Below are 17,548 nucleotides of genomic sequence, written 5' to 3'. Positions count from 1 at the left end.
CAGGGATTGAGCAAGCATGTTGTACGTGTCCATCTCTTCACAGGAGGCAGCCCGCTCACAGAGCCGGTTATGCCCGCAACCCTTTGCTGCCTGGCGCAGGACCACTGCAGCCTTGGAAAACCCACAGCCCCGAGGAGTCGCTGACCAGCACCGTCTCTTCCCAGTGTGTGCCCTTTCTCTAGCCCTCCCATCTCTCTTCTCATTAGACAATCCTGTCTCTGCCCTCACTCCCCACCCCAGGAAACACACTGCTCACCACAAACCATGACTCCAGAAGGCCGTTGTTATCACAGCTGTATTACCTACACCCTCACCCGAATGCCCCATCGGACTTCATGCTGACCTCACAGCTGAAGCACCACCTCATCCTGTCCATGGAGGGCGTCTGTCCACTGTGAGCAGTCTCAGAGAAAGAAATCCTTTAACGACTGAGGGACCTGGGGGAGAGGAGGTAGGGGTGGACAGACATCAGTCTGGCCCTCATTCTTCAGTTCATTCAGCCTGTAACGTTTCCCTGAGCCCCTGGGTGCCCAGCCCTGTGTCCACATCTGCCCGGAGGGATGCAGGGAATGAGGGATGAGAGCTGGGTTCTCAGAAAGCACAGTCTGCTTGGTGAAGCGCAAGTTATGCGTGCAAGCAGTGAGAAGTCTGTGCAGAGCAACCCCCGGGGGTTGGCGGCAGAGAATATAGCACAAGCTATGTCTCTGAAGTTGAACACACCTGCCGTAGACTGGGCTTGGGCGACTGGGGAAGGCCTCTTGGAGGAAGAAGGGAAGAAAGACAAATCATCAAAGTGACTTACATCCTTCTGGATGAGCTCAGCGTAAACTATGCAGGCAGCGGAGATCAGCTCGTCGGCATCGAGGTCAATGAGGTTGTTGCAGGCCTGTGCCAGAAGAAGGTGGGTAGAAGCAGGTCTCCCTAGGCACAGGCTGGCACAGGCAGTGACCCTCTGCTTCAAGGGGACGAGGCTGCTGCTCATGGCAGTCACTTGGGGCCACCCAATCTCTTCTCAACTAGCTTGGCACAGTGCCTGAATTTTACCATTGGAATTTTATATATTGGAGAGATGGGGAATGCAGTTTTCATTTTTGGCACTAGAGGGCCCCCAGGGTTTCCCCGAGTGTTTCATGGGATTCTGGGAGGACTCATTTTATGATAGGGGTGCCATCTAAGATGTGGATCAAAGACTTCAGCTGCTTTTCAGAATTGTTGGAAAACTCTAGGTCTTTGTCACAGGAGGACCCTAGGGCCAAAGAGTTAACTGTCAGTCAATCCAGCCTCAAGGTTAAGAACCGTTCAGGGCCTCAGCTCCCCCAGATGCTAAACAGGGGTACTGGTGATGATGATGGCTATCACGCCTCTGTGTCAGGCTTGTCTGGAGGTTTACATGAGCTGGTCTATCCAAGCACTTGGCACATTGTTTGGAGTATGTCAGTCTCCCCGGTATTGCCCAGGGGCAGCCAGGGCCCCTGAGTCTGTGTCAGGGGGCTCCGGGAGCCAGTGGGGCTGGGCTGGGCTTGGCTGGAGGACGCTCTCACCAGGAGGATATCGTCGCCCGTCATGCTCTCCTGTAGCACCTGCGGGCGCACCATCTGCAGCATGCTGTAGGCCACCAGCACCTGGAAGTTCCTGCAGGGCTTCCCTGTGAGCAGCACCTGCAGGGGCCAGTGAACTGCAGTCTGGCCTGTGGTCTGAGACTGCAGGTGCCCTTAGGATGGTGCGGTACCCACCAACCACATGACCCGTCAGCCATGCCTGGGCCTTGCTGCCCATGTGCTCATTCACTGACTCTCATTCATTCATTCAAGCTCTGGGGTTCTAGGCATTGTGCTTGCTATTGGGGGACTCAGGGAAAAAGGCTTTAGGGAATTCATCAGCTAGAGGGAGAGAGAGAGAAAGAGAGAAGGAAGAAGGGAAGGAGGAAGGGAGGGAGCAGGAAAGAAGAAAGAGAGAGACAGGGGGAGAGAATGCCAAGAATGACTGGGTAACTCTCTGTAGCTTCGAGTGGTGCTTTGGCAAAACAACAGTTGATGGAATGTCAGCAATCCAGGGGTGTCACTAAAGGCCTGGTGGTTGAGCACAGAGATCAACAGGCCAGAAGTGAGGAGTGAGGTAGGAGGAGTTCACCTGTGGGGCACTGAATGCCAGGCTGAGCAGTGGGCCCAATCCTGCAGGCAGCAGTGGCCACGGGGTAGGGTGGTGGGTGTGTTCCCTGGGGAGTGCATCTTGCCCTGGAGACTGGGGTCAAAGAAGTGCAGGTGTGACCTGTCCTTGGGGAGCCCCTCCCTCTCCAGGAGTCGGGGCTCAGAAGGTGTGGGCACTCAGCTGGAGGGGAAGGCCAAGGAAGAGGTGGCTGGGAAAGTGAGAGCAGAGTGAGGGCCCTTGGGCAGGCAGGGTGGCAGGGAAGCTGAATACAGATCAGGCTTCTGCTGCACGAGCCTTGATGCCCCTCCTGCCTGCACTGCCCTGAGAAGGTGCAGTGGAGGGCTAAGATGAACAGAGGGATCAACTGATGTTCTCATATCTCTCAACAGGGCAGGAGCAGGGTCATTGGCCCAATAAATCTCACTGAGCTGTATCCAAAATGAAGTGAAATGAAAGTCACTCAGTTGTATCTGACTTTTTGCAACCCTATGGACCCATGGAATTCTCCAGGCCAAAATACTGGAGTGGGTAGCCTTTCCCTTCTCCAGGGGATCTTTTTAACCCAGGGATAGAACCCATGTCTCCTGCATTGCAGGCGGATTCTTTACGAGCCGAGCCACCAGAGAAGCCCAAGAATATTGGGGTGGGTAGCCTATCCCTTCTCCAGAGGATCTTCCCGACCCAGAGATGGAACCCGTCCAAAGCCGGCAGTAAAGGGAAGCAAGGACAAGGGCCTCCCTGCTGCCTGCCCCAGGGGGAGAGCATGTTCCTCTGTCCCAGAGCAGCAGACACCTCACCTCCCAGAGCCTCCAGACGTCGTCAAAGGTCTTGAAGGCACGTTGAAAGCAGAGGCAGAACCAGGGGAAGAGGGATGGCACAGCCCCCGCACCCTTTCCTTCTGTGGGGAGAGAAGCCCAAGGGCCATGGTCAGGGGATGGGAGATAAAGCAAAAACACACATGGGCGAACAACAGCACGGAAACACACTTGGGAAATTAAAAAAAAACCCAGGCTGTCATATTTCCAACTGCCCTTGGAGACCATTCGGGGTGGATTTTCAACTGTCCAGATTCTAACCCCATCCAGATGAACCCTCCTCCCAAATGAGCTCACCAAATGATCTCACTTCCTCCCCCACGCTTGGGAGCTGCTGGCTTGGACTGGGTGCCGGCCCCTTCCCACGCCTTCCCTGGGGTTGAGGGAGGTGTATGGTAGCAGAGGGGGCCACTCACTTAAGTGCTCGGCAAACACGGGATCCAGGAAGTCGATCAGGGTGTTGAGCATGTCGAGGTTCTTCCCTACCCCGATGTTGATGACACAGCTGTGTTCCTGGGACAGATGAGTGGGCAGGAGGGACCCCCTTGAAAGCACTAGATGAGTCAGCCTTGCTCCGTCAGCTTCCCAATGCTGGAGGCCCTGTGTGTGTCTGGCTGGGCCTTACCTGAGTCTCTGTATGTGTCTGGGTGTTGGAGTATGGGTGTTTATAAACACACATCTTGTCTGCGTGATGTGTGTGTGTGGTGGGGATGTAGAGATGGACCGGATATGGCTCACAATGCAGTGAACTCAGGTATTCTTCCAGACACATACCATGGGTCTGAACCAATCAGGACAAGGAAAGAGCAGTGGCACGTTGTTTCAGGGATGGAGAAGGGGATGAGGGTGGGTTCTGGGCAGCCTCTCACATATCATGAGGAAAGGGAGTAACAGGGAGCAGTACCTTTAAAGCTCTCAACCTCACAGTGTGGGAATACCGAGTGCCTGGAGGGCCTGGGTGCAGGTCAAGTAAAAGTAGCAATGAGAGACGAGTGAAGACGAGGCCTGGAATGTTTGGCTGAGGTTTTGGGATTCTATTATGGAGCCTATAGGGAACCATGGAGGGTTTGCAGGAGCAGAGCCGTGTTTGAGGCAGGGAGAATGCCAGGGGAAAGGTGCCCTCATTGGGCCTTTCCAGACTTTTCAAGGTTTGACAAGAGCTGGACCCAGTGCATCGCTATCCTCGTTTCTCAGTTCCAATGCTTCCACCCCCCAACCCAGAACAAACCCCACTAGGGCTGGCATTGCCTTTTTCTGGGAGAAGCTCCTCTGGGACTCAGAGGGCTGTTTCAGGGCTGGGGGAAATGACTGGGGCTGCCAGTGCCTGCCTAACCTCAAGGGGTCATTTGAGGAACGTGGAAGTCCTTAAGCCAGGCCCAGCTCTCACCGTTTTCTGTAGGAAGAACTGGAAAAGCCAGAAGGTCTCATGGTCATGTTCTAGCATCAGCTGGAAAATCATCACCATCTCATGGAAGCCCTGCTGGTACTCTGGAGTGAATGAGGGGCCAGTGAGGAGGGGCTGGGGTGGGGAATGGCGGGGGGATTACGTGGAGCCTGGGCTGGGGCAGGGGCACTGTCCCAGGAAGGAGTTGAGAAGGGGGAGCCGAAGGGAGGCCCCGCCCTGTGGCTCACCTGCTTGCGTGTTGCAGACATAACTCAGGAGCAGGATCTTCTCCAGCTTCTTCTTATCGAGGAGGACATTGCCCAGGGGGTCTTTGTCATAGAGTTTTTTAATGTCGTATGCTAGGTTGGGGGCAAGGGACAGGTGGGTGTCACCAGATCACATCTAACAGAATGTCCATGGGTGAGTTTATTACCCCCAATCCAAGAGGGTAGGACCCAGGACATCCTGGGAAGGGGGGAATGAAAAAATCTACATCGGGGACTTCCTTGGTGGTCCAGTGGTTGAGAATTCTCCTGCCAGTGCAGGGCACAGAGGTTCTACCCCGGTCTGGGACCTAAGATCCTACATGCTGTGGAGCAACTGAGCCCGAGTGCCACAAGTACTGAGTCCAGACGCCCTAGAGCCCATGCTCCAGAGCAAGATGAAGCCACTGCAATGCGAAGCCCATGAAGTGCAACAACAGAAAGCCCATGCGCAGCAACCAAAAATAGAATGGAAAAAGATACACCAGACCACCACGCTTTACCCTTCACCACAACCTGAGCTGCCTGGAATTTTCCCTGCCTCCAAATCTTTGACCAGTCTGTACCCTTTGCCAGGAATGTCCTGCCTCCCTGCAGCTCAAATCCAACCTAGTTCAAGGCTAAGACGGGAAGAGATGTAGACAACCAGCGAAAGCATACGCCCAGGGACACACACTGCTGGGCCACTTGGGGCAGCCGGTGGAGCCAGGCTGGTAGAGTAACCAAGATTGAGCCGGCAAAATTCGCAGCATGTGTCAAGGCAGCACCCAGGAACCAGGGCACAGACGTGACATAGGAAGAGCCAGGGAGGAGGGCTTCCAACCCTCCCCTCTGCCGGGCCCGGCCCACCCTCCTCGGCTCACTGATACTGTTCCGAGTCTCTATGAAGTTCCGGTGCAGGTTTTCCAGGAGGGGCTGAATCTTCTGGTACATCTGGCATAAGGCCTCGTAGTTCTTCCTGTGAGGATAGACCCGAGGCTGAAGGAGGCATTCTTCCCTGCAGGCCAGTCGGGGGAACTCCGAGCAGTGCCCTGACCCAGGTGGTGCACGCTCCCTGTACTGCCTCCCATCCCCCCAACTTGCCCAACCCTAACCATCCTCCGATGGGCACCTGGAGTGCATGGGAGGTGGCTCTGCAGTCTGACCCCTGCATCTGAATCCTGGATCCGTAATTTAAGAACTAGGTGTCTGCCATTAGGGGATAGCATGACTTGGGGATATCACTGCCTTCCCTAAGCCTCCGTTTCCTTGTCTGTAGAGTGGGGCTAACGCTAGCACCTGTGCGTCAGGATTGGAAGGACCGGATGAGGCGGGGTTTGTGCCCATCATTGGAATGAGCTTAGGTGTGTAGTGGGCTGAATGGTGACCTCCAAAGATAGGTCCATGCCCTAACACCTGGACCTTGTGAATATGACTTTCTTTGGGAAAAGGGTCTTTGCACGTGTACTTAATTAAGGATCTTGAGCTGAATTATCAGGGTGGTCCTGGATCCCCCAGCTGCCCTGGAGTGTTCTCTGGCTGGCCCCTGAGCATGTGGATATTCCCTACCTCAAGAAGGCTGCACAGGCCTAGGGATGGCTGGGCTGGGCTGGGCAGGGTGGCGGGGCAGTGCGAGGAGGTGCCAGGGTCGAGCTCAAGTTGGCAGGGTGTGGACTGGGTGGGGCATGCAGCATACAGGGTGGGGGTGGGGGAGGTGCCTGCGCCCCCTGTGTGGGGGTCCTGAGTCAGGAGAGCCATGGGGGTTTTGCCTCTTGAAAAGAGAAGTCCGTCTGGAGGAAGCAGCCTGGACCTAGCAGGCTGGGGTGGGCACCCCCTCCCACCCACACGGTCGCCTCCCTCCCTTGAAAGGATCTGAAGCGGTCTACCTCCTTGTGCTGTCCACCGTGAGCCGCTCGTCCTGGGAACTCTGCCATGAGTAGTAGCCCGTGAGGAACTTCCAGGCTTCTGTCCTCACCGTGGGGTGCAGGCCCTGGGTGCAGGCAGAGGTGAGAGGTTGTGAGCCCCCTGAATGCCTGAAAGAGTCCCCTCCAATGCCATGCCCGCCCCATTGCCCACCCACGCCCCCAGTTCCAGGGTGAGGCCGAGGGTAGCTTAGGACTGTACCCTTTCCAGGATGTTAACACAAATGAAGTCTCGTGACTTGGCCAAGTGACCATTCTCGTCAAAGAAGCCATCCCATTCCGTCTTGTCAATGGGCGGTTTTCTTTTCACCTGGCAAGGACAACCACCTCAGCCCTCGGTTAGGAACATTTGGCTTTTCTTTAAGAGTGAGTTTTAAGTGATATACTCTGGATTTTGCAACATGAAGCAAAATCCACAGCCTCTGACTCACTTCTGAAAATTTAACCTGAGGAAATTACTGAAAATATATAGAAAAATGCTGTATGCACAATAATTTTCATTGCACACTACTTGCTAGAATGAAAAATGCAAGCACTCTCTAAACGTTGTGCAATAAGGGAATAGTTAAGTAAACTATGGTTTATATGCTCAATGGAATATTGTGAGGCATTTAAATGGATACTTACAAGGAATGAATAATAATCTGGGAAAATACAAATGTTAACAGAAAAAAACAGAAAGCAAAGCTGTATATTCAGTCTGTATTCTGTCTGTGTACATACTCCATATACATCTGTTACATATTGTAAAAACCACACCTTATATACTCAAGTGAATTAACCACTATAAAAATCCTGTTTTAAAAAAAGACTGAAAAAAAAACCCTGAAAAAAAACCCCACCTAAAAACAAAATAGTGATTGTCTTTGAATGATAGGATTATAAGTAATTTTCCCTTTTTCTTGTATTTTCAAGCTTTTCTATAACTATAATGTATACTTGCCTTGATAATGGAAAAATAAAATAAGTACTAATTGAACACATCTATGAGATCCATTTTACCTTTTCTAGAAGTGTAAAATGGTACATCATAAGGAATGGTTTCTGTTTACATAAGGGGTGTGTGTGTGTGTGTGTGTGTGTGTGTGTGTGTCAGGGAAGGTGAGTGCAGTGCACACAAAATACTTTAAAATGCTGATAAAACAATAATTAGGAGTTGAATTCCTGTTGGAACAGGGGAAGATGCCTAGAGGAGTCTTGCATTGAAGAGAATATCTTGAAATGCCACATCTCAGTCTTGAAAGTATACTGATGGACAGAGCTTGGCAGGTGAGTAGACATGTCTGATGTATATATTCCCAACTTCCCACTGATAGATACCTGAATATGCATAGGTGTGACTCAAACTTAAATTTGTGTACAAGTCAACTGAAGATCTTAAAATTCTGATTCTGACTCAAAAGGTCTGGGGTGGGGGCCAAGATGACCCGTTTCTAACAAACTCCCAGGGCACTGCTGATGTTGATCTGTTGACCACAGGTGTAGAAAGGTGTTAGCGACAAAAACAGCACTGGAAATAAGAATTAGAGCCCACAGGCCCAAATTTGGGGCAATTTCTGCTAACTCTGTGTGGTAGAGAGGGATCAAGCAATATACTTTAATAACACATCCATGCTCCATCTTCTAAACCAAAATAAGATATATGGGCCGAAGAAGGTACAACAAATCTTGGCCTTGGCCTAACCTTGGGAAGCAGGGTCTGCCCTGATGCTACATTCCAATTGTATAGACATTGTTGTCTGAGCTGATCAGAGCCAGGTTTCTGCCCTCTGACAGCAGTCATGTTCTCACAACCTGTACTCAGAAACTGCAGCACTTACTTGGCAGGAAGTAGAAGAGAATAGGAAGAGCAGGGCTGTGTCCTGGGATCTTTCATTATGAAAGGGAATGACTGAACTTTAGGGATACATTTCCTTACGAATTTTAGTCAATTGGTCAATTTCTACAAAAAAAAAAAAGGCAGCTGTGATTTTGATGGGGATTGCATTGAACCTCGGAGAAGGCAATGGCACCCCACTCCAGTACTCGTGCCTGGGAAATCCCATGGGCGGAGGAGCCTGGTGGGCTGCCGTCTATGGGGTCGCACAGGGTCGGACATGACTGAAGTGACTTAGCATCAGCAGGACTGAAAGTATAGATCAATTTGTGGAGAACTGATAATGCTATTGAATCTTCTGACCCATAAAACATAGTATATTTCTCCATTTATTTAGGTCTTCTTTAATTTCTCTCAGCAATGTTTTGTGCATTTTGGTATGTGTAGGTTATTCATATATTTTATCAGATTTATTCACAAATATTTCACATTTTGGATGCTGTTGTAAAAGGTGTCATTTTTAAACTTTCAACTTCCAGCTCCTCATTGCTAGTATTTACAGATATAGCGGATTTTTGTGTATTGATCTTGTATCCTACAACCTTGCTAACCTCACTTATTAGTCTTAGTAACTTTTTTGGTGGATCAATAGGATTTGTTATATAGGCCAGCAATCAGCAAACTATAACCCATGGGCCAAATCTGGCCTTCAATCTGTTTTTTTTTTTTTTCAAATAAAGTTTTATAGGCACACAATCATGCCTGTTCACTCATTTGTTGCCTACAGCTGCTTTTATGCTACAGTGGCAGAGTTTAGTAGTTACAACAGAGATGTATGACACACACAGACCTTACTGCTTTGACCCTTACAGAAAAAGTTTGCCAACCCTGACATAGATGGTCATGTTATCTGTGAATAAAGGCAGTTTCACTTCTTCTTTTCCAAGCTGGATGTCTTTTATTTCTCATGTCTCATGCACTGACTAGAACTTCAAGGGCAATGTCAGATAAAAGTGGTGAGAACAGACATCTTAGCTTTGTTCCTAATCTTAGAGGGAAGGCATTTGGGCTTTTATGATTCGGCGTGATGTTAACTGTAGGCTTTTTGTAGATGCCCTTTATCAGGCTGAGGAAGTTCCCTTCTCTTCCTGGTTTGGTGAGAGTTTTATCAGGGATGGATGTTCTTCATCAATGGAGATGATCATACGGTTTTTCATTTTTTAGTGTACTATGGTAAATTACATTGAATTATTCTGAATGTTGTCATTCCTCGGATAAACCCTCGTGGCGATGTATTATCCTTTTTAGACATCATCGGATATTATTTGCTACAGTTTTATTTAGGATTTTTGCATCAATGTTCATGAGAGAGCTTGGTCTATAATTTTGTTTTCTTGTAATGTTTTTGATTTTGATATCAGGGCAATGTTGGCCTCAAGGAATAAGTAGGGACCTATTCCTTCCTTTCAATTATTTTTAGAATAGTTTGTATAGAATTAGTATTATTTCTTTCTTCAGTATTTGGTGTAACTCACCAGTGAAGCCAGCTAGATCTGGAGTGTTCTTTATGGGAAGATTTTTAACTACAAATTCAATTTTTTATTAGATTGAAGGATAGTGGCAGAAGAAATTATTTTATTTTTGACTTTTTAAAATTAGAGATTTATCAGAATAGGGCATTTTCCTTCTAATTCACTTTAAAAAATAAACAATACAGGAAACAGTAAGGAATCAATAAATGCATAAAGCATAAAAGTGATTGAAACCCAAAGAAATTAATTATGGAAACAAATGCTTAAGTTTCCTTAATAGTTGTAAACACTTTAAAAGCACTGGTTTTATTTTAAGCACTTTATATTTACAACTGTTTGATCTTCACAGCTACCTATGAGGCAGGTGAGGTTGTTACACTGCTTTACATGTTAGGGAACCAGAGGTCTAGAGGGTTAATTAGTGTATCTGAAGTCACACAGTAAATATCAGAGCTGAGATTTGAACCCAGAGTTGTTTGGTGTAAGAGTCAGGGTGCTTAACTCCAATGCCATGCCACCAGGGAGTGTAAGAGGCAAGGACTTTCAGTTTAAATAAAAAATATACACCCTCCTCGAGCTGTTAGGCTTTCCAGGTGACTCAGTAGTAAAGAATCAGCTTGCCAATACGGGAGTCTGAGGAGACACGGGTTTGATTCCTGGGTCTGGAAGATCCCCTGGAGGAGGAAATGGTAACCCACTCCAGTATTCTTGTCTGGAAAATCCCATGAACAGAGGAGCCTGGTGGGCTACAGTCCATGGGGTCACAAAGAGTTGGACTGAGGGACTAAGCATGCATGAGGGCTGTTAACAAAAGGTATACTTTAAATGCCATAGGGTAAAAAATAAATGATGAACAAAGACATGAAAAAGGGGTTACACATAATGAAAGTGGCAAACTAATCAAAGCAATATTCACAGAGCACTGTAATAAAAGCATCAACATAATAGGGCAGAGATCATTAGAAACATCACAAGACAGCATCTGCTGAGTGCTCGGAGAATCTGCATCACTAAACCTCTACCTGCAACAGTTGGCCATCTGCCTACTTTGCTTTGGCTGAATTTGTTTTTAAAAAGCCACTGACTTCCTCCAGTAAACTCAGCTTCTCTCTGCCCATCCTCTTCTCTGTATCTCCCTGGACCCAAGCTAACTACGGGGCACCCACAAGAACTTGTAAGACATTCACTAGCAAGCCAAGGACAAGCTCAAAAAGCCTGACCACCTGCAGAGGCCTGCAGGTTGGTGCGGGGGTGGGGGCAGAGGCAAGGTGGGTGGCGATAGGAATTTCCACAGGAAGTCCCCTCCCTCTCTTCACTAGTACATCAACACTGCCTGTCTGTGCCAGAAACCATAGAATCTGTATCTGGGGTTCTCCAAAATAATGAAGACAGTGATCTCAATGGCCCCTGAAATCCACCTTCATCCTCCTATATTCCTCTATTCCTTGCTCCGCCAGCCTGTTAACACCCTGCCCACAATCTGGGTACAAGGACCTGGTTATCCAGGAGGAGACCCTGGTAGTCCATGAGGTGCTGGGTACTCTTCAGCTCTGCAATAACACCTTTCCTAGTCCCCTAGAAGAGCACTGCTAGGCAAAGCAGGTATGGAAATCTCTTTCCGCCTTTGTGGTGTACCTCAGCAGGCTGGAACTCCCTACCGATAAACCTGAGGGAAGGTGGGCCATGCTTCCCCTGGAGAAGGGGGCCAGAGGTGGGAGCCTTAAATGGTTCAACCTCTCTAACAGCTGTTAGTGGCCCTTGCTGCAGGCATACATCTTTCCAGCCTCTTTCCCCCACTTCATCATTAGGTTAAGGATTTTCTCCAGTATGTTTTAGTAAAATAAGAAAGCCACTGGAGGATAAGAAAAATTTTCTTGAAGGGTTTTTTGATGCCATGTTGCTCTGCATCCTCATAGCAACAGTTGTTGTTTAGTTGTGTCCGACTCGTTGTGACCCCACGGTCTGCAGCATGTCAGGCTCCTCTGTCCTTTACTATCTCCTGGAGTCTGCTCAGATTCATGTCCTTTGAGTTGCTGATGCTATCTAATCATCTCATCCTCTGCCGCCCTCTTCTCCTTTAGTCGCCAATCTTTCCCAGCATCCGTGTCTTTTCTAATGAGTTGGCTCTTCGCATCAGGTGGCTGAAGTATTGGAGCTTCAGCTTCAGCAGCAGTCCTTCCAATGAATATTCAGGGTTGATTTCCTTTAGGATTGACTGGTTTGATCTCCCTTGCAATCCAAGGGACTCTCAAGAGTCTTCTCCAGCACCATAATTTGAAAGCATTGATTCTTCAGTGCTCAGCCTTCTTATGGTCCAACTCTCACATCCTGTGTAGCAACAGAGCCCCCAGTAAAGCCTGAGTTCAACTGTGGGACAAGACGTACTCCCAACAGTAACCATAATCGTCTCAGTGATTCCTACCAAGGAAAGAGGGGGTGTCCCAAGGAGGGCGGGCATATTAAGAGTAGACAGTTTGAGGGAGGGATGTGTGTGACCTGAGAGAGTTATCTGGGTGATATTTATCAACCCAGGTGTGGAGTGTGTATAGTAGTATAGTATCTTTAAAAAATGGCTTAGGGACTTCCCTGGTGGTCCAGTGGTTAAGAATCCACCTTGCAATGCAGGGGATGCAGGTTCGATCCCTGGTTGGGAACTAAGATCCCATATGCCGCGAGCAGCTAGAGATTCGTGTGATGCAAAGAAGAGGTTAGGTGCACATCAGAATCACCCAGAGGGCTTGTGAAACTATAGACTGATGGGCCCCACTCCCAGAGTTTCTGGCTCAGAAGATCTGAGACTCAAGAATCTGCATTCCTCATTAGACTGGAGTTGACGCTGATGCTGCAGAATCAGTCACCACACTCGGAGAATCACTGATTAGGAGATGGACTCCACAGCTTGGGCTTGAACACAACTCTGCCACTGACTGGGCTTCCCAGGTGGTGCTAGTGGTAAAGAACCCGCCTGCCAATGCGGGAGGCATAAGAGTTGCAGGTTCGATCCCTGGATCAAGAAGATTCCTGGAGGAGGGCATGGCAACCCACTCCAGTATTCTTCCCGGATGAATCCCATGGACAGCGGAGCCCGGTGGGCTGTGGTCCATGTGGTCACAAAGAGTCGGACATGACTGGAGCAACTGAGCACAGCACAGCTGCCATTTACTAGCAGCGGGTCTGTAGGAAGTTGCTTAGCCCCCTGGGCTCAATGTTCTCATTTATAAAGTGAGTGTAATAGCTTCCTCTACCTCACAGAGTTTTGATGAGACTGACTGTAAATAAATCATTTACAACAGTCATTGTACATAATAAATGCCATATGACAGTTTGTTATTTTATTATTATCCTTCTCTAAGTGTAGAGAAATGAAGAGAGATAAAAAAGAAAATTCAAATCAAGGCCTGGTGATAACTTGCAATAAAGCAGTAACATTTAAAACTCGGGAGAGAGGTACCCATTTTGCATTTCTGCTTTTCTATGTATCACTCTCTAAATCACAATGATTAATGAGACTTGAGATTGGTTAAGGTCATTATAATTAGTCACCATGATTTTGAAAAATATACAGTGTGGAAAATTCTGACTGAGGCTGAATTCAAATGAATAGCTTCTCTTATTAATTGGACGTGGAACCACCTGCTAACAAAAGCATTACTGCCACCTGGTGGGAGCATACCAAAATTGTTGGCAAAAACACCAAGGAAAATTCAGCATCTTTAAGACAACTTGCAAACCAGGAACTCCTTAAAGTTAGAATGTCACATATGGGAGAAAAGTAACACTGGCTTAGATAGAAGGGTAAAGAAAGGACTTGTGTTTTTTAGTCCTGTTGTCGGTGATGATGGCGAGACCAAGGTTTGACCTACCCTGCTCCACCTTCTAGGCCAGCTCAGGGTTCCAGTCCTTCCCACCCAACAGGGAAAAATAGCCCTAACGGGAAAATATCCCTAATGCAAACCAGGGATTGGGGAGGGAGGGACTCAGAGCTGATGAAGAACACCCACCAGGATGAAGGAGGCCGACTGCCTGGCAGAGAGACTGTTTTCGGGAGAGAGGGTGGTCATGGCCCCTGCTGGCTGTCTTCAAGCAGCCTCTGACTGGAGTTTACTTGGAGCCCTAAGTGATGCTTTAATTAAGCAGGGGAAGGTGGTCTTCCTTTGGGGGGATGAGTTGCTTTCCCAGGAGGAACTGGGCCTCTGCTGACCTCCCATACTTGAACAGAGCCAGCCAATATGTCACAAAGCCCCTGGAATGCTCATCACAATGGCCTTGGAACATGGGAGCACTCAACTTTAGAGATCAGATACACCCAAGAACCAAGAGGACTAAACCTCCCAGTCACCCAGAAAAAATTGTAGTACTCACAGGATGTATAATGGGGGCTGGGATCAGAAGACATGTAGACCAGTGTGTTGGGCTGATCAGGGAGGGCTTCCTGGAAGAGGTGAACCAGGAAGTCTTTCCATCTCTGGCTCTCCCTCTTCCGGGCCCCCTTCACTTGTTATCCCACCAGACTAGTACAGAAACCTGGAAAGCACCTAGAATAGGAGATTTAGATCTCTTGAGTATAACTTTCAGAGATTCAGAATCAGAATGTCTGAGCTGGGGACATGGGGAACTGTATTTTGAAAAACTCCCTGGGTGATTCAGATTATTTGGATGGTAGCTTCAAGGGGTAGAGATCAGTTTCATTTATCTTTGTGTCTAGAGCACTAAAGACAGTGCCCAAGTGACTGAACAAATAATTTAATTGAGGAGAAGAGTAAATGAAGCCCTTAGATCTCCTCTTACTTTCCTCTCTGTATATGTTACAGAGGTTTCTATACGTGCCTCATCCCCACTCCTTCCCTGAGTTCCTTTTGGCCAAGGTCAGTGTCTGGTCCTTGTGCTTTCCCCTCCCAGCGCCAGCCCCACCTCCTGGTGGTGCTCAGTATTTGCTGAATGGACCTGAGGAGCTGACTTCTCTTGGCTCCAGCATCAGTTCTCCACCTTAAGCGTTGCTTGCATTCCTGCTCAGGTCTCAGCCGTTAATGCCATCTGTCTCTAAAGCATCCTTAGTCATGAGGAGAGGATAGTAATTAGACCAACCAAATTGAAATCAGGAGCTTAGAGCTGGAGTGAGGACTCTGACCTCAAATTTGGATGTTCCCCCCTTCTGAGCCATGAATCCCCCAGCCATGAAATCAGAATACAGTCAGCCTCTGGCTCGCATGTCCTTGTTAGCATAATGACTCAGCATCCATATGGAAGTCTTCAGTGGACACAATTCACTGTCTCATTTGCTGTTACTGTTCTGCTCGCTTGTGGCACTGTAGGAGGCCTTTTAAACCAAAACGCTTTATTCTCTGCCTCTCTCCACTACTCCATCCCAACCTAGGAAAGCGTGACAGCCTCTTCCTCTGGATCTGTTGCCCCTAGGTCTTCAAGGAGCAGGAGGTGGGGCAGCTTTGAGTAGGGGAGGGGTGGAATAAGGACAGAGCAGCCTCTAACAGCAAGATACCTTCCTTCTGCGCCTTTCGAAGCAAATGTCTAGAGCGTTGGGCATGGCGAGGGCATTACTCACCATTTGGGATTATCTATGCCTCTGTTCCTCCACATCAACAGCGCCAACAACTGAGAATTAACTATGATTTTGCCTCGAGAAGCTGAGGATCAGGCAGGGAACTGGAAAATCTGAGTGCTAAATCCGATGTGGCTTCTAAAATGAACATGACGGGCATAGATCATCTACTGAACTTCCTTTCACCTCTGGCTCCTTATCTGCAAATTGCAGATAAAATAACCCTTCCCCAATTAGCCAGTATAGCTTGGTCATATCACAAAAGCCTCGTAGCAACTGCATGGAGACTTAATATTCAAACAGGACCCTGTGCTGAAGTGAGAGGGATTTTGAGCCCGGTTTCCCCTCTTTCTGACTCTTATAAGGTATTTCCATGTGTCAATGTCATTTTCTCTAGGACTGAATGGTCCTTCCCATGTCCATTTATTTGCACGTAGCTCAGCTGGTAAAGAATCCATCTGCAGTGCGGGAGACCTGGGTTTGATCCCTGGGTCAGGAAGATCCCCTGGAGAAGGGAACAGCTACCCACTCCAGTATTCTGGCCTGGAGAATTCCACGGACTATATGGGGTTGCAAAGAGCCGGACGCAACTGAGTGACTTTCACTTTCCAAATTCTGTAGATTCTCCTGCATTACACTCCCCGCCTCCCTGGTGGGGGCCCACTTTTCTGCTTTAAATTCCCGTATGTGGGGATTCTTCCGGGCACAAGAATCCCAGGTTTTAAAATATTATTCTTGATATTAGAGTGTGGGTAAAGGTTGGCGAGATGGAGCATTTGTTATTAGAGAAGTCCTGGGAGGGAGAAAACCTCCCAGTCCATCTTTGCTCTGAGGACTCTGATTGTCCAGGGGCTGCCAGGACAGTGGTGGGGAGGCGGACTCGGAAGAGAGAGTGGCTATGGGAATCTCTTGGTTATAACTTACCCCCCACCCCCACCAGAGCCTATAGATCTATGCCTGTTCCACACTGCATATTTATTTGCTATTTGTAATGCCGATCTGGGTTTGATCCCTGGATTGGGAAGAGTCCCTGGAGGAGGGCATGGCAACCCTCTCCAGTATTCTTGCATGGAGAATCCCATGGACAGAGGAGCCTGGCGGGCTATAGTCCACAGGATCGCAAAGAGTCGGCCACGACTGAAGTGACTTAGCAAGCACACACGCAGTGCTGATCTGCAGTACAGTTTTTCTGAACTTCTTAAATAGAAGAAGTAGGCAAGGGAACCCCAGTGATGCTGAAACATGCCTCAGTTCCCTGTATGGAAATGGTGAGAGGTGCCTGGCGGAGTGACATACAGTGCTGGTGTGATGAGAAGGCTCGTGGGCTTTGAAGCCAGAAAAACCCAGGTTCAGATCCTGACCCTGCCTCCCAGCCCTGATGTGAACTTGGCCCCACTTGTTGGGAGAGACCATTTCGTTCGTGCTGTCTTTCCACCCCTGCTAAGCATGTAAGAGTGGGCCTTAGGCTTGGGGCACTCCCTTGCCAAGAGATAGGGAGCCCTTGCCGGCTATGCTGGACTTACTGCCTCGTGGGGGGTGGTCTTTCCCTGTTTAGATCTGGTGTGTGCTCCTTTGTTCTGCTTGAGTGTGTGCATCATGTGGCACCTGGCCAATCCTGCTGCTGTATCTCCACCCAGCAGGGAGGGAAAGGGGGCTTTTCGGGGCCCCGGGGGACCGATGCCAGCTACTGAAGCTGGTCCTGCTCTGTCGCTTCTCTGAGTGAGCAAAGCACTCTTCCCTCCAGTGCCTGTGTGAGTCGTGTCTGTCTTGGTGACCCTGGCACACTTGCAGACCACGGAGAAGGTTGACATTCTGGGCTGCTGGTGGCAGGCATTGCTGTGCTCTTTGCTCTCCTCCATGCAGTGGGACTCCCCCCACCCCCACCCCAGAGGTGGTAACACGTGTCATTTGCTTGACATCATCTCTTAACCTTTCTGAGTCTCAGCATCATATGTCCTGAGGGGGGGAATGATAGCACCTCATGGAACAGGTAGGTATGAACCAGCATGTGTTGAGAGCTGAGCAGGGTCCAGGAGCCCAGGGCACGGGCATGGTTAGGAACCTCAGCATCACCATTAGTATTACCAATGCCCAGGATACATCTGTGAAAATCTCTATGAACTAGACTTGAG

The 17,548-nt window shown here is 48.8% G+C and overlaps 1 protein-coding gene across 1 annotated transcript; it reads right to left on the bottom strand.

Annotated features, from left to right (window-relative positions):
- Nucleotides 1-404: 404 nt before the first annotated feature.
- On the bottom strand, nucleotides 405-13,920 carry TBC1D21 (TBC1 domain family member 21). The gene is made up of 11 exons (XM_069597383.1): nucleotides 13,861-13,920; nucleotides 6,714-6,821; nucleotides 6,476-6,579; nucleotides 5,474-5,568; nucleotides 4,596-4,706; nucleotides 4,351-4,451; nucleotides 3,380-3,476; nucleotides 2,946-3,046; nucleotides 1,542-1,658; nucleotides 803-886; nucleotides 405-437 (listed from the first exon to the last, which is right to left on the bottom strand). Exons 1-11 carry the CDS (start codon nucleotides 13,918-13,920, stop codon nucleotides 405-407), a joined length of 1,011 nt encoding a protein of 336 aa, XP_069453484.1.
- Nucleotides 13,921-17,548: the final 3,628 nt, after the last annotated feature.

This window comes from Ovis canadensis, chromosome 7, assembly GCF_042477335.2.
Source record: "Ovis canadensis isolate MfBH-ARS-UI-01 breed Bighorn chromosome 7, ARS-UI_OviCan_v2, whole genome shotgun sequence".
Classification (NCBI taxonomy): Eukaryota; Metazoa; Chordata; class Mammalia; order Artiodactyla; family Bovidae; genus Ovis; species Ovis canadensis.
Note: the sequence above shows the minus strand (reverse complement) of the source record. Positions and strands in the feature narration are given on the sequence as shown.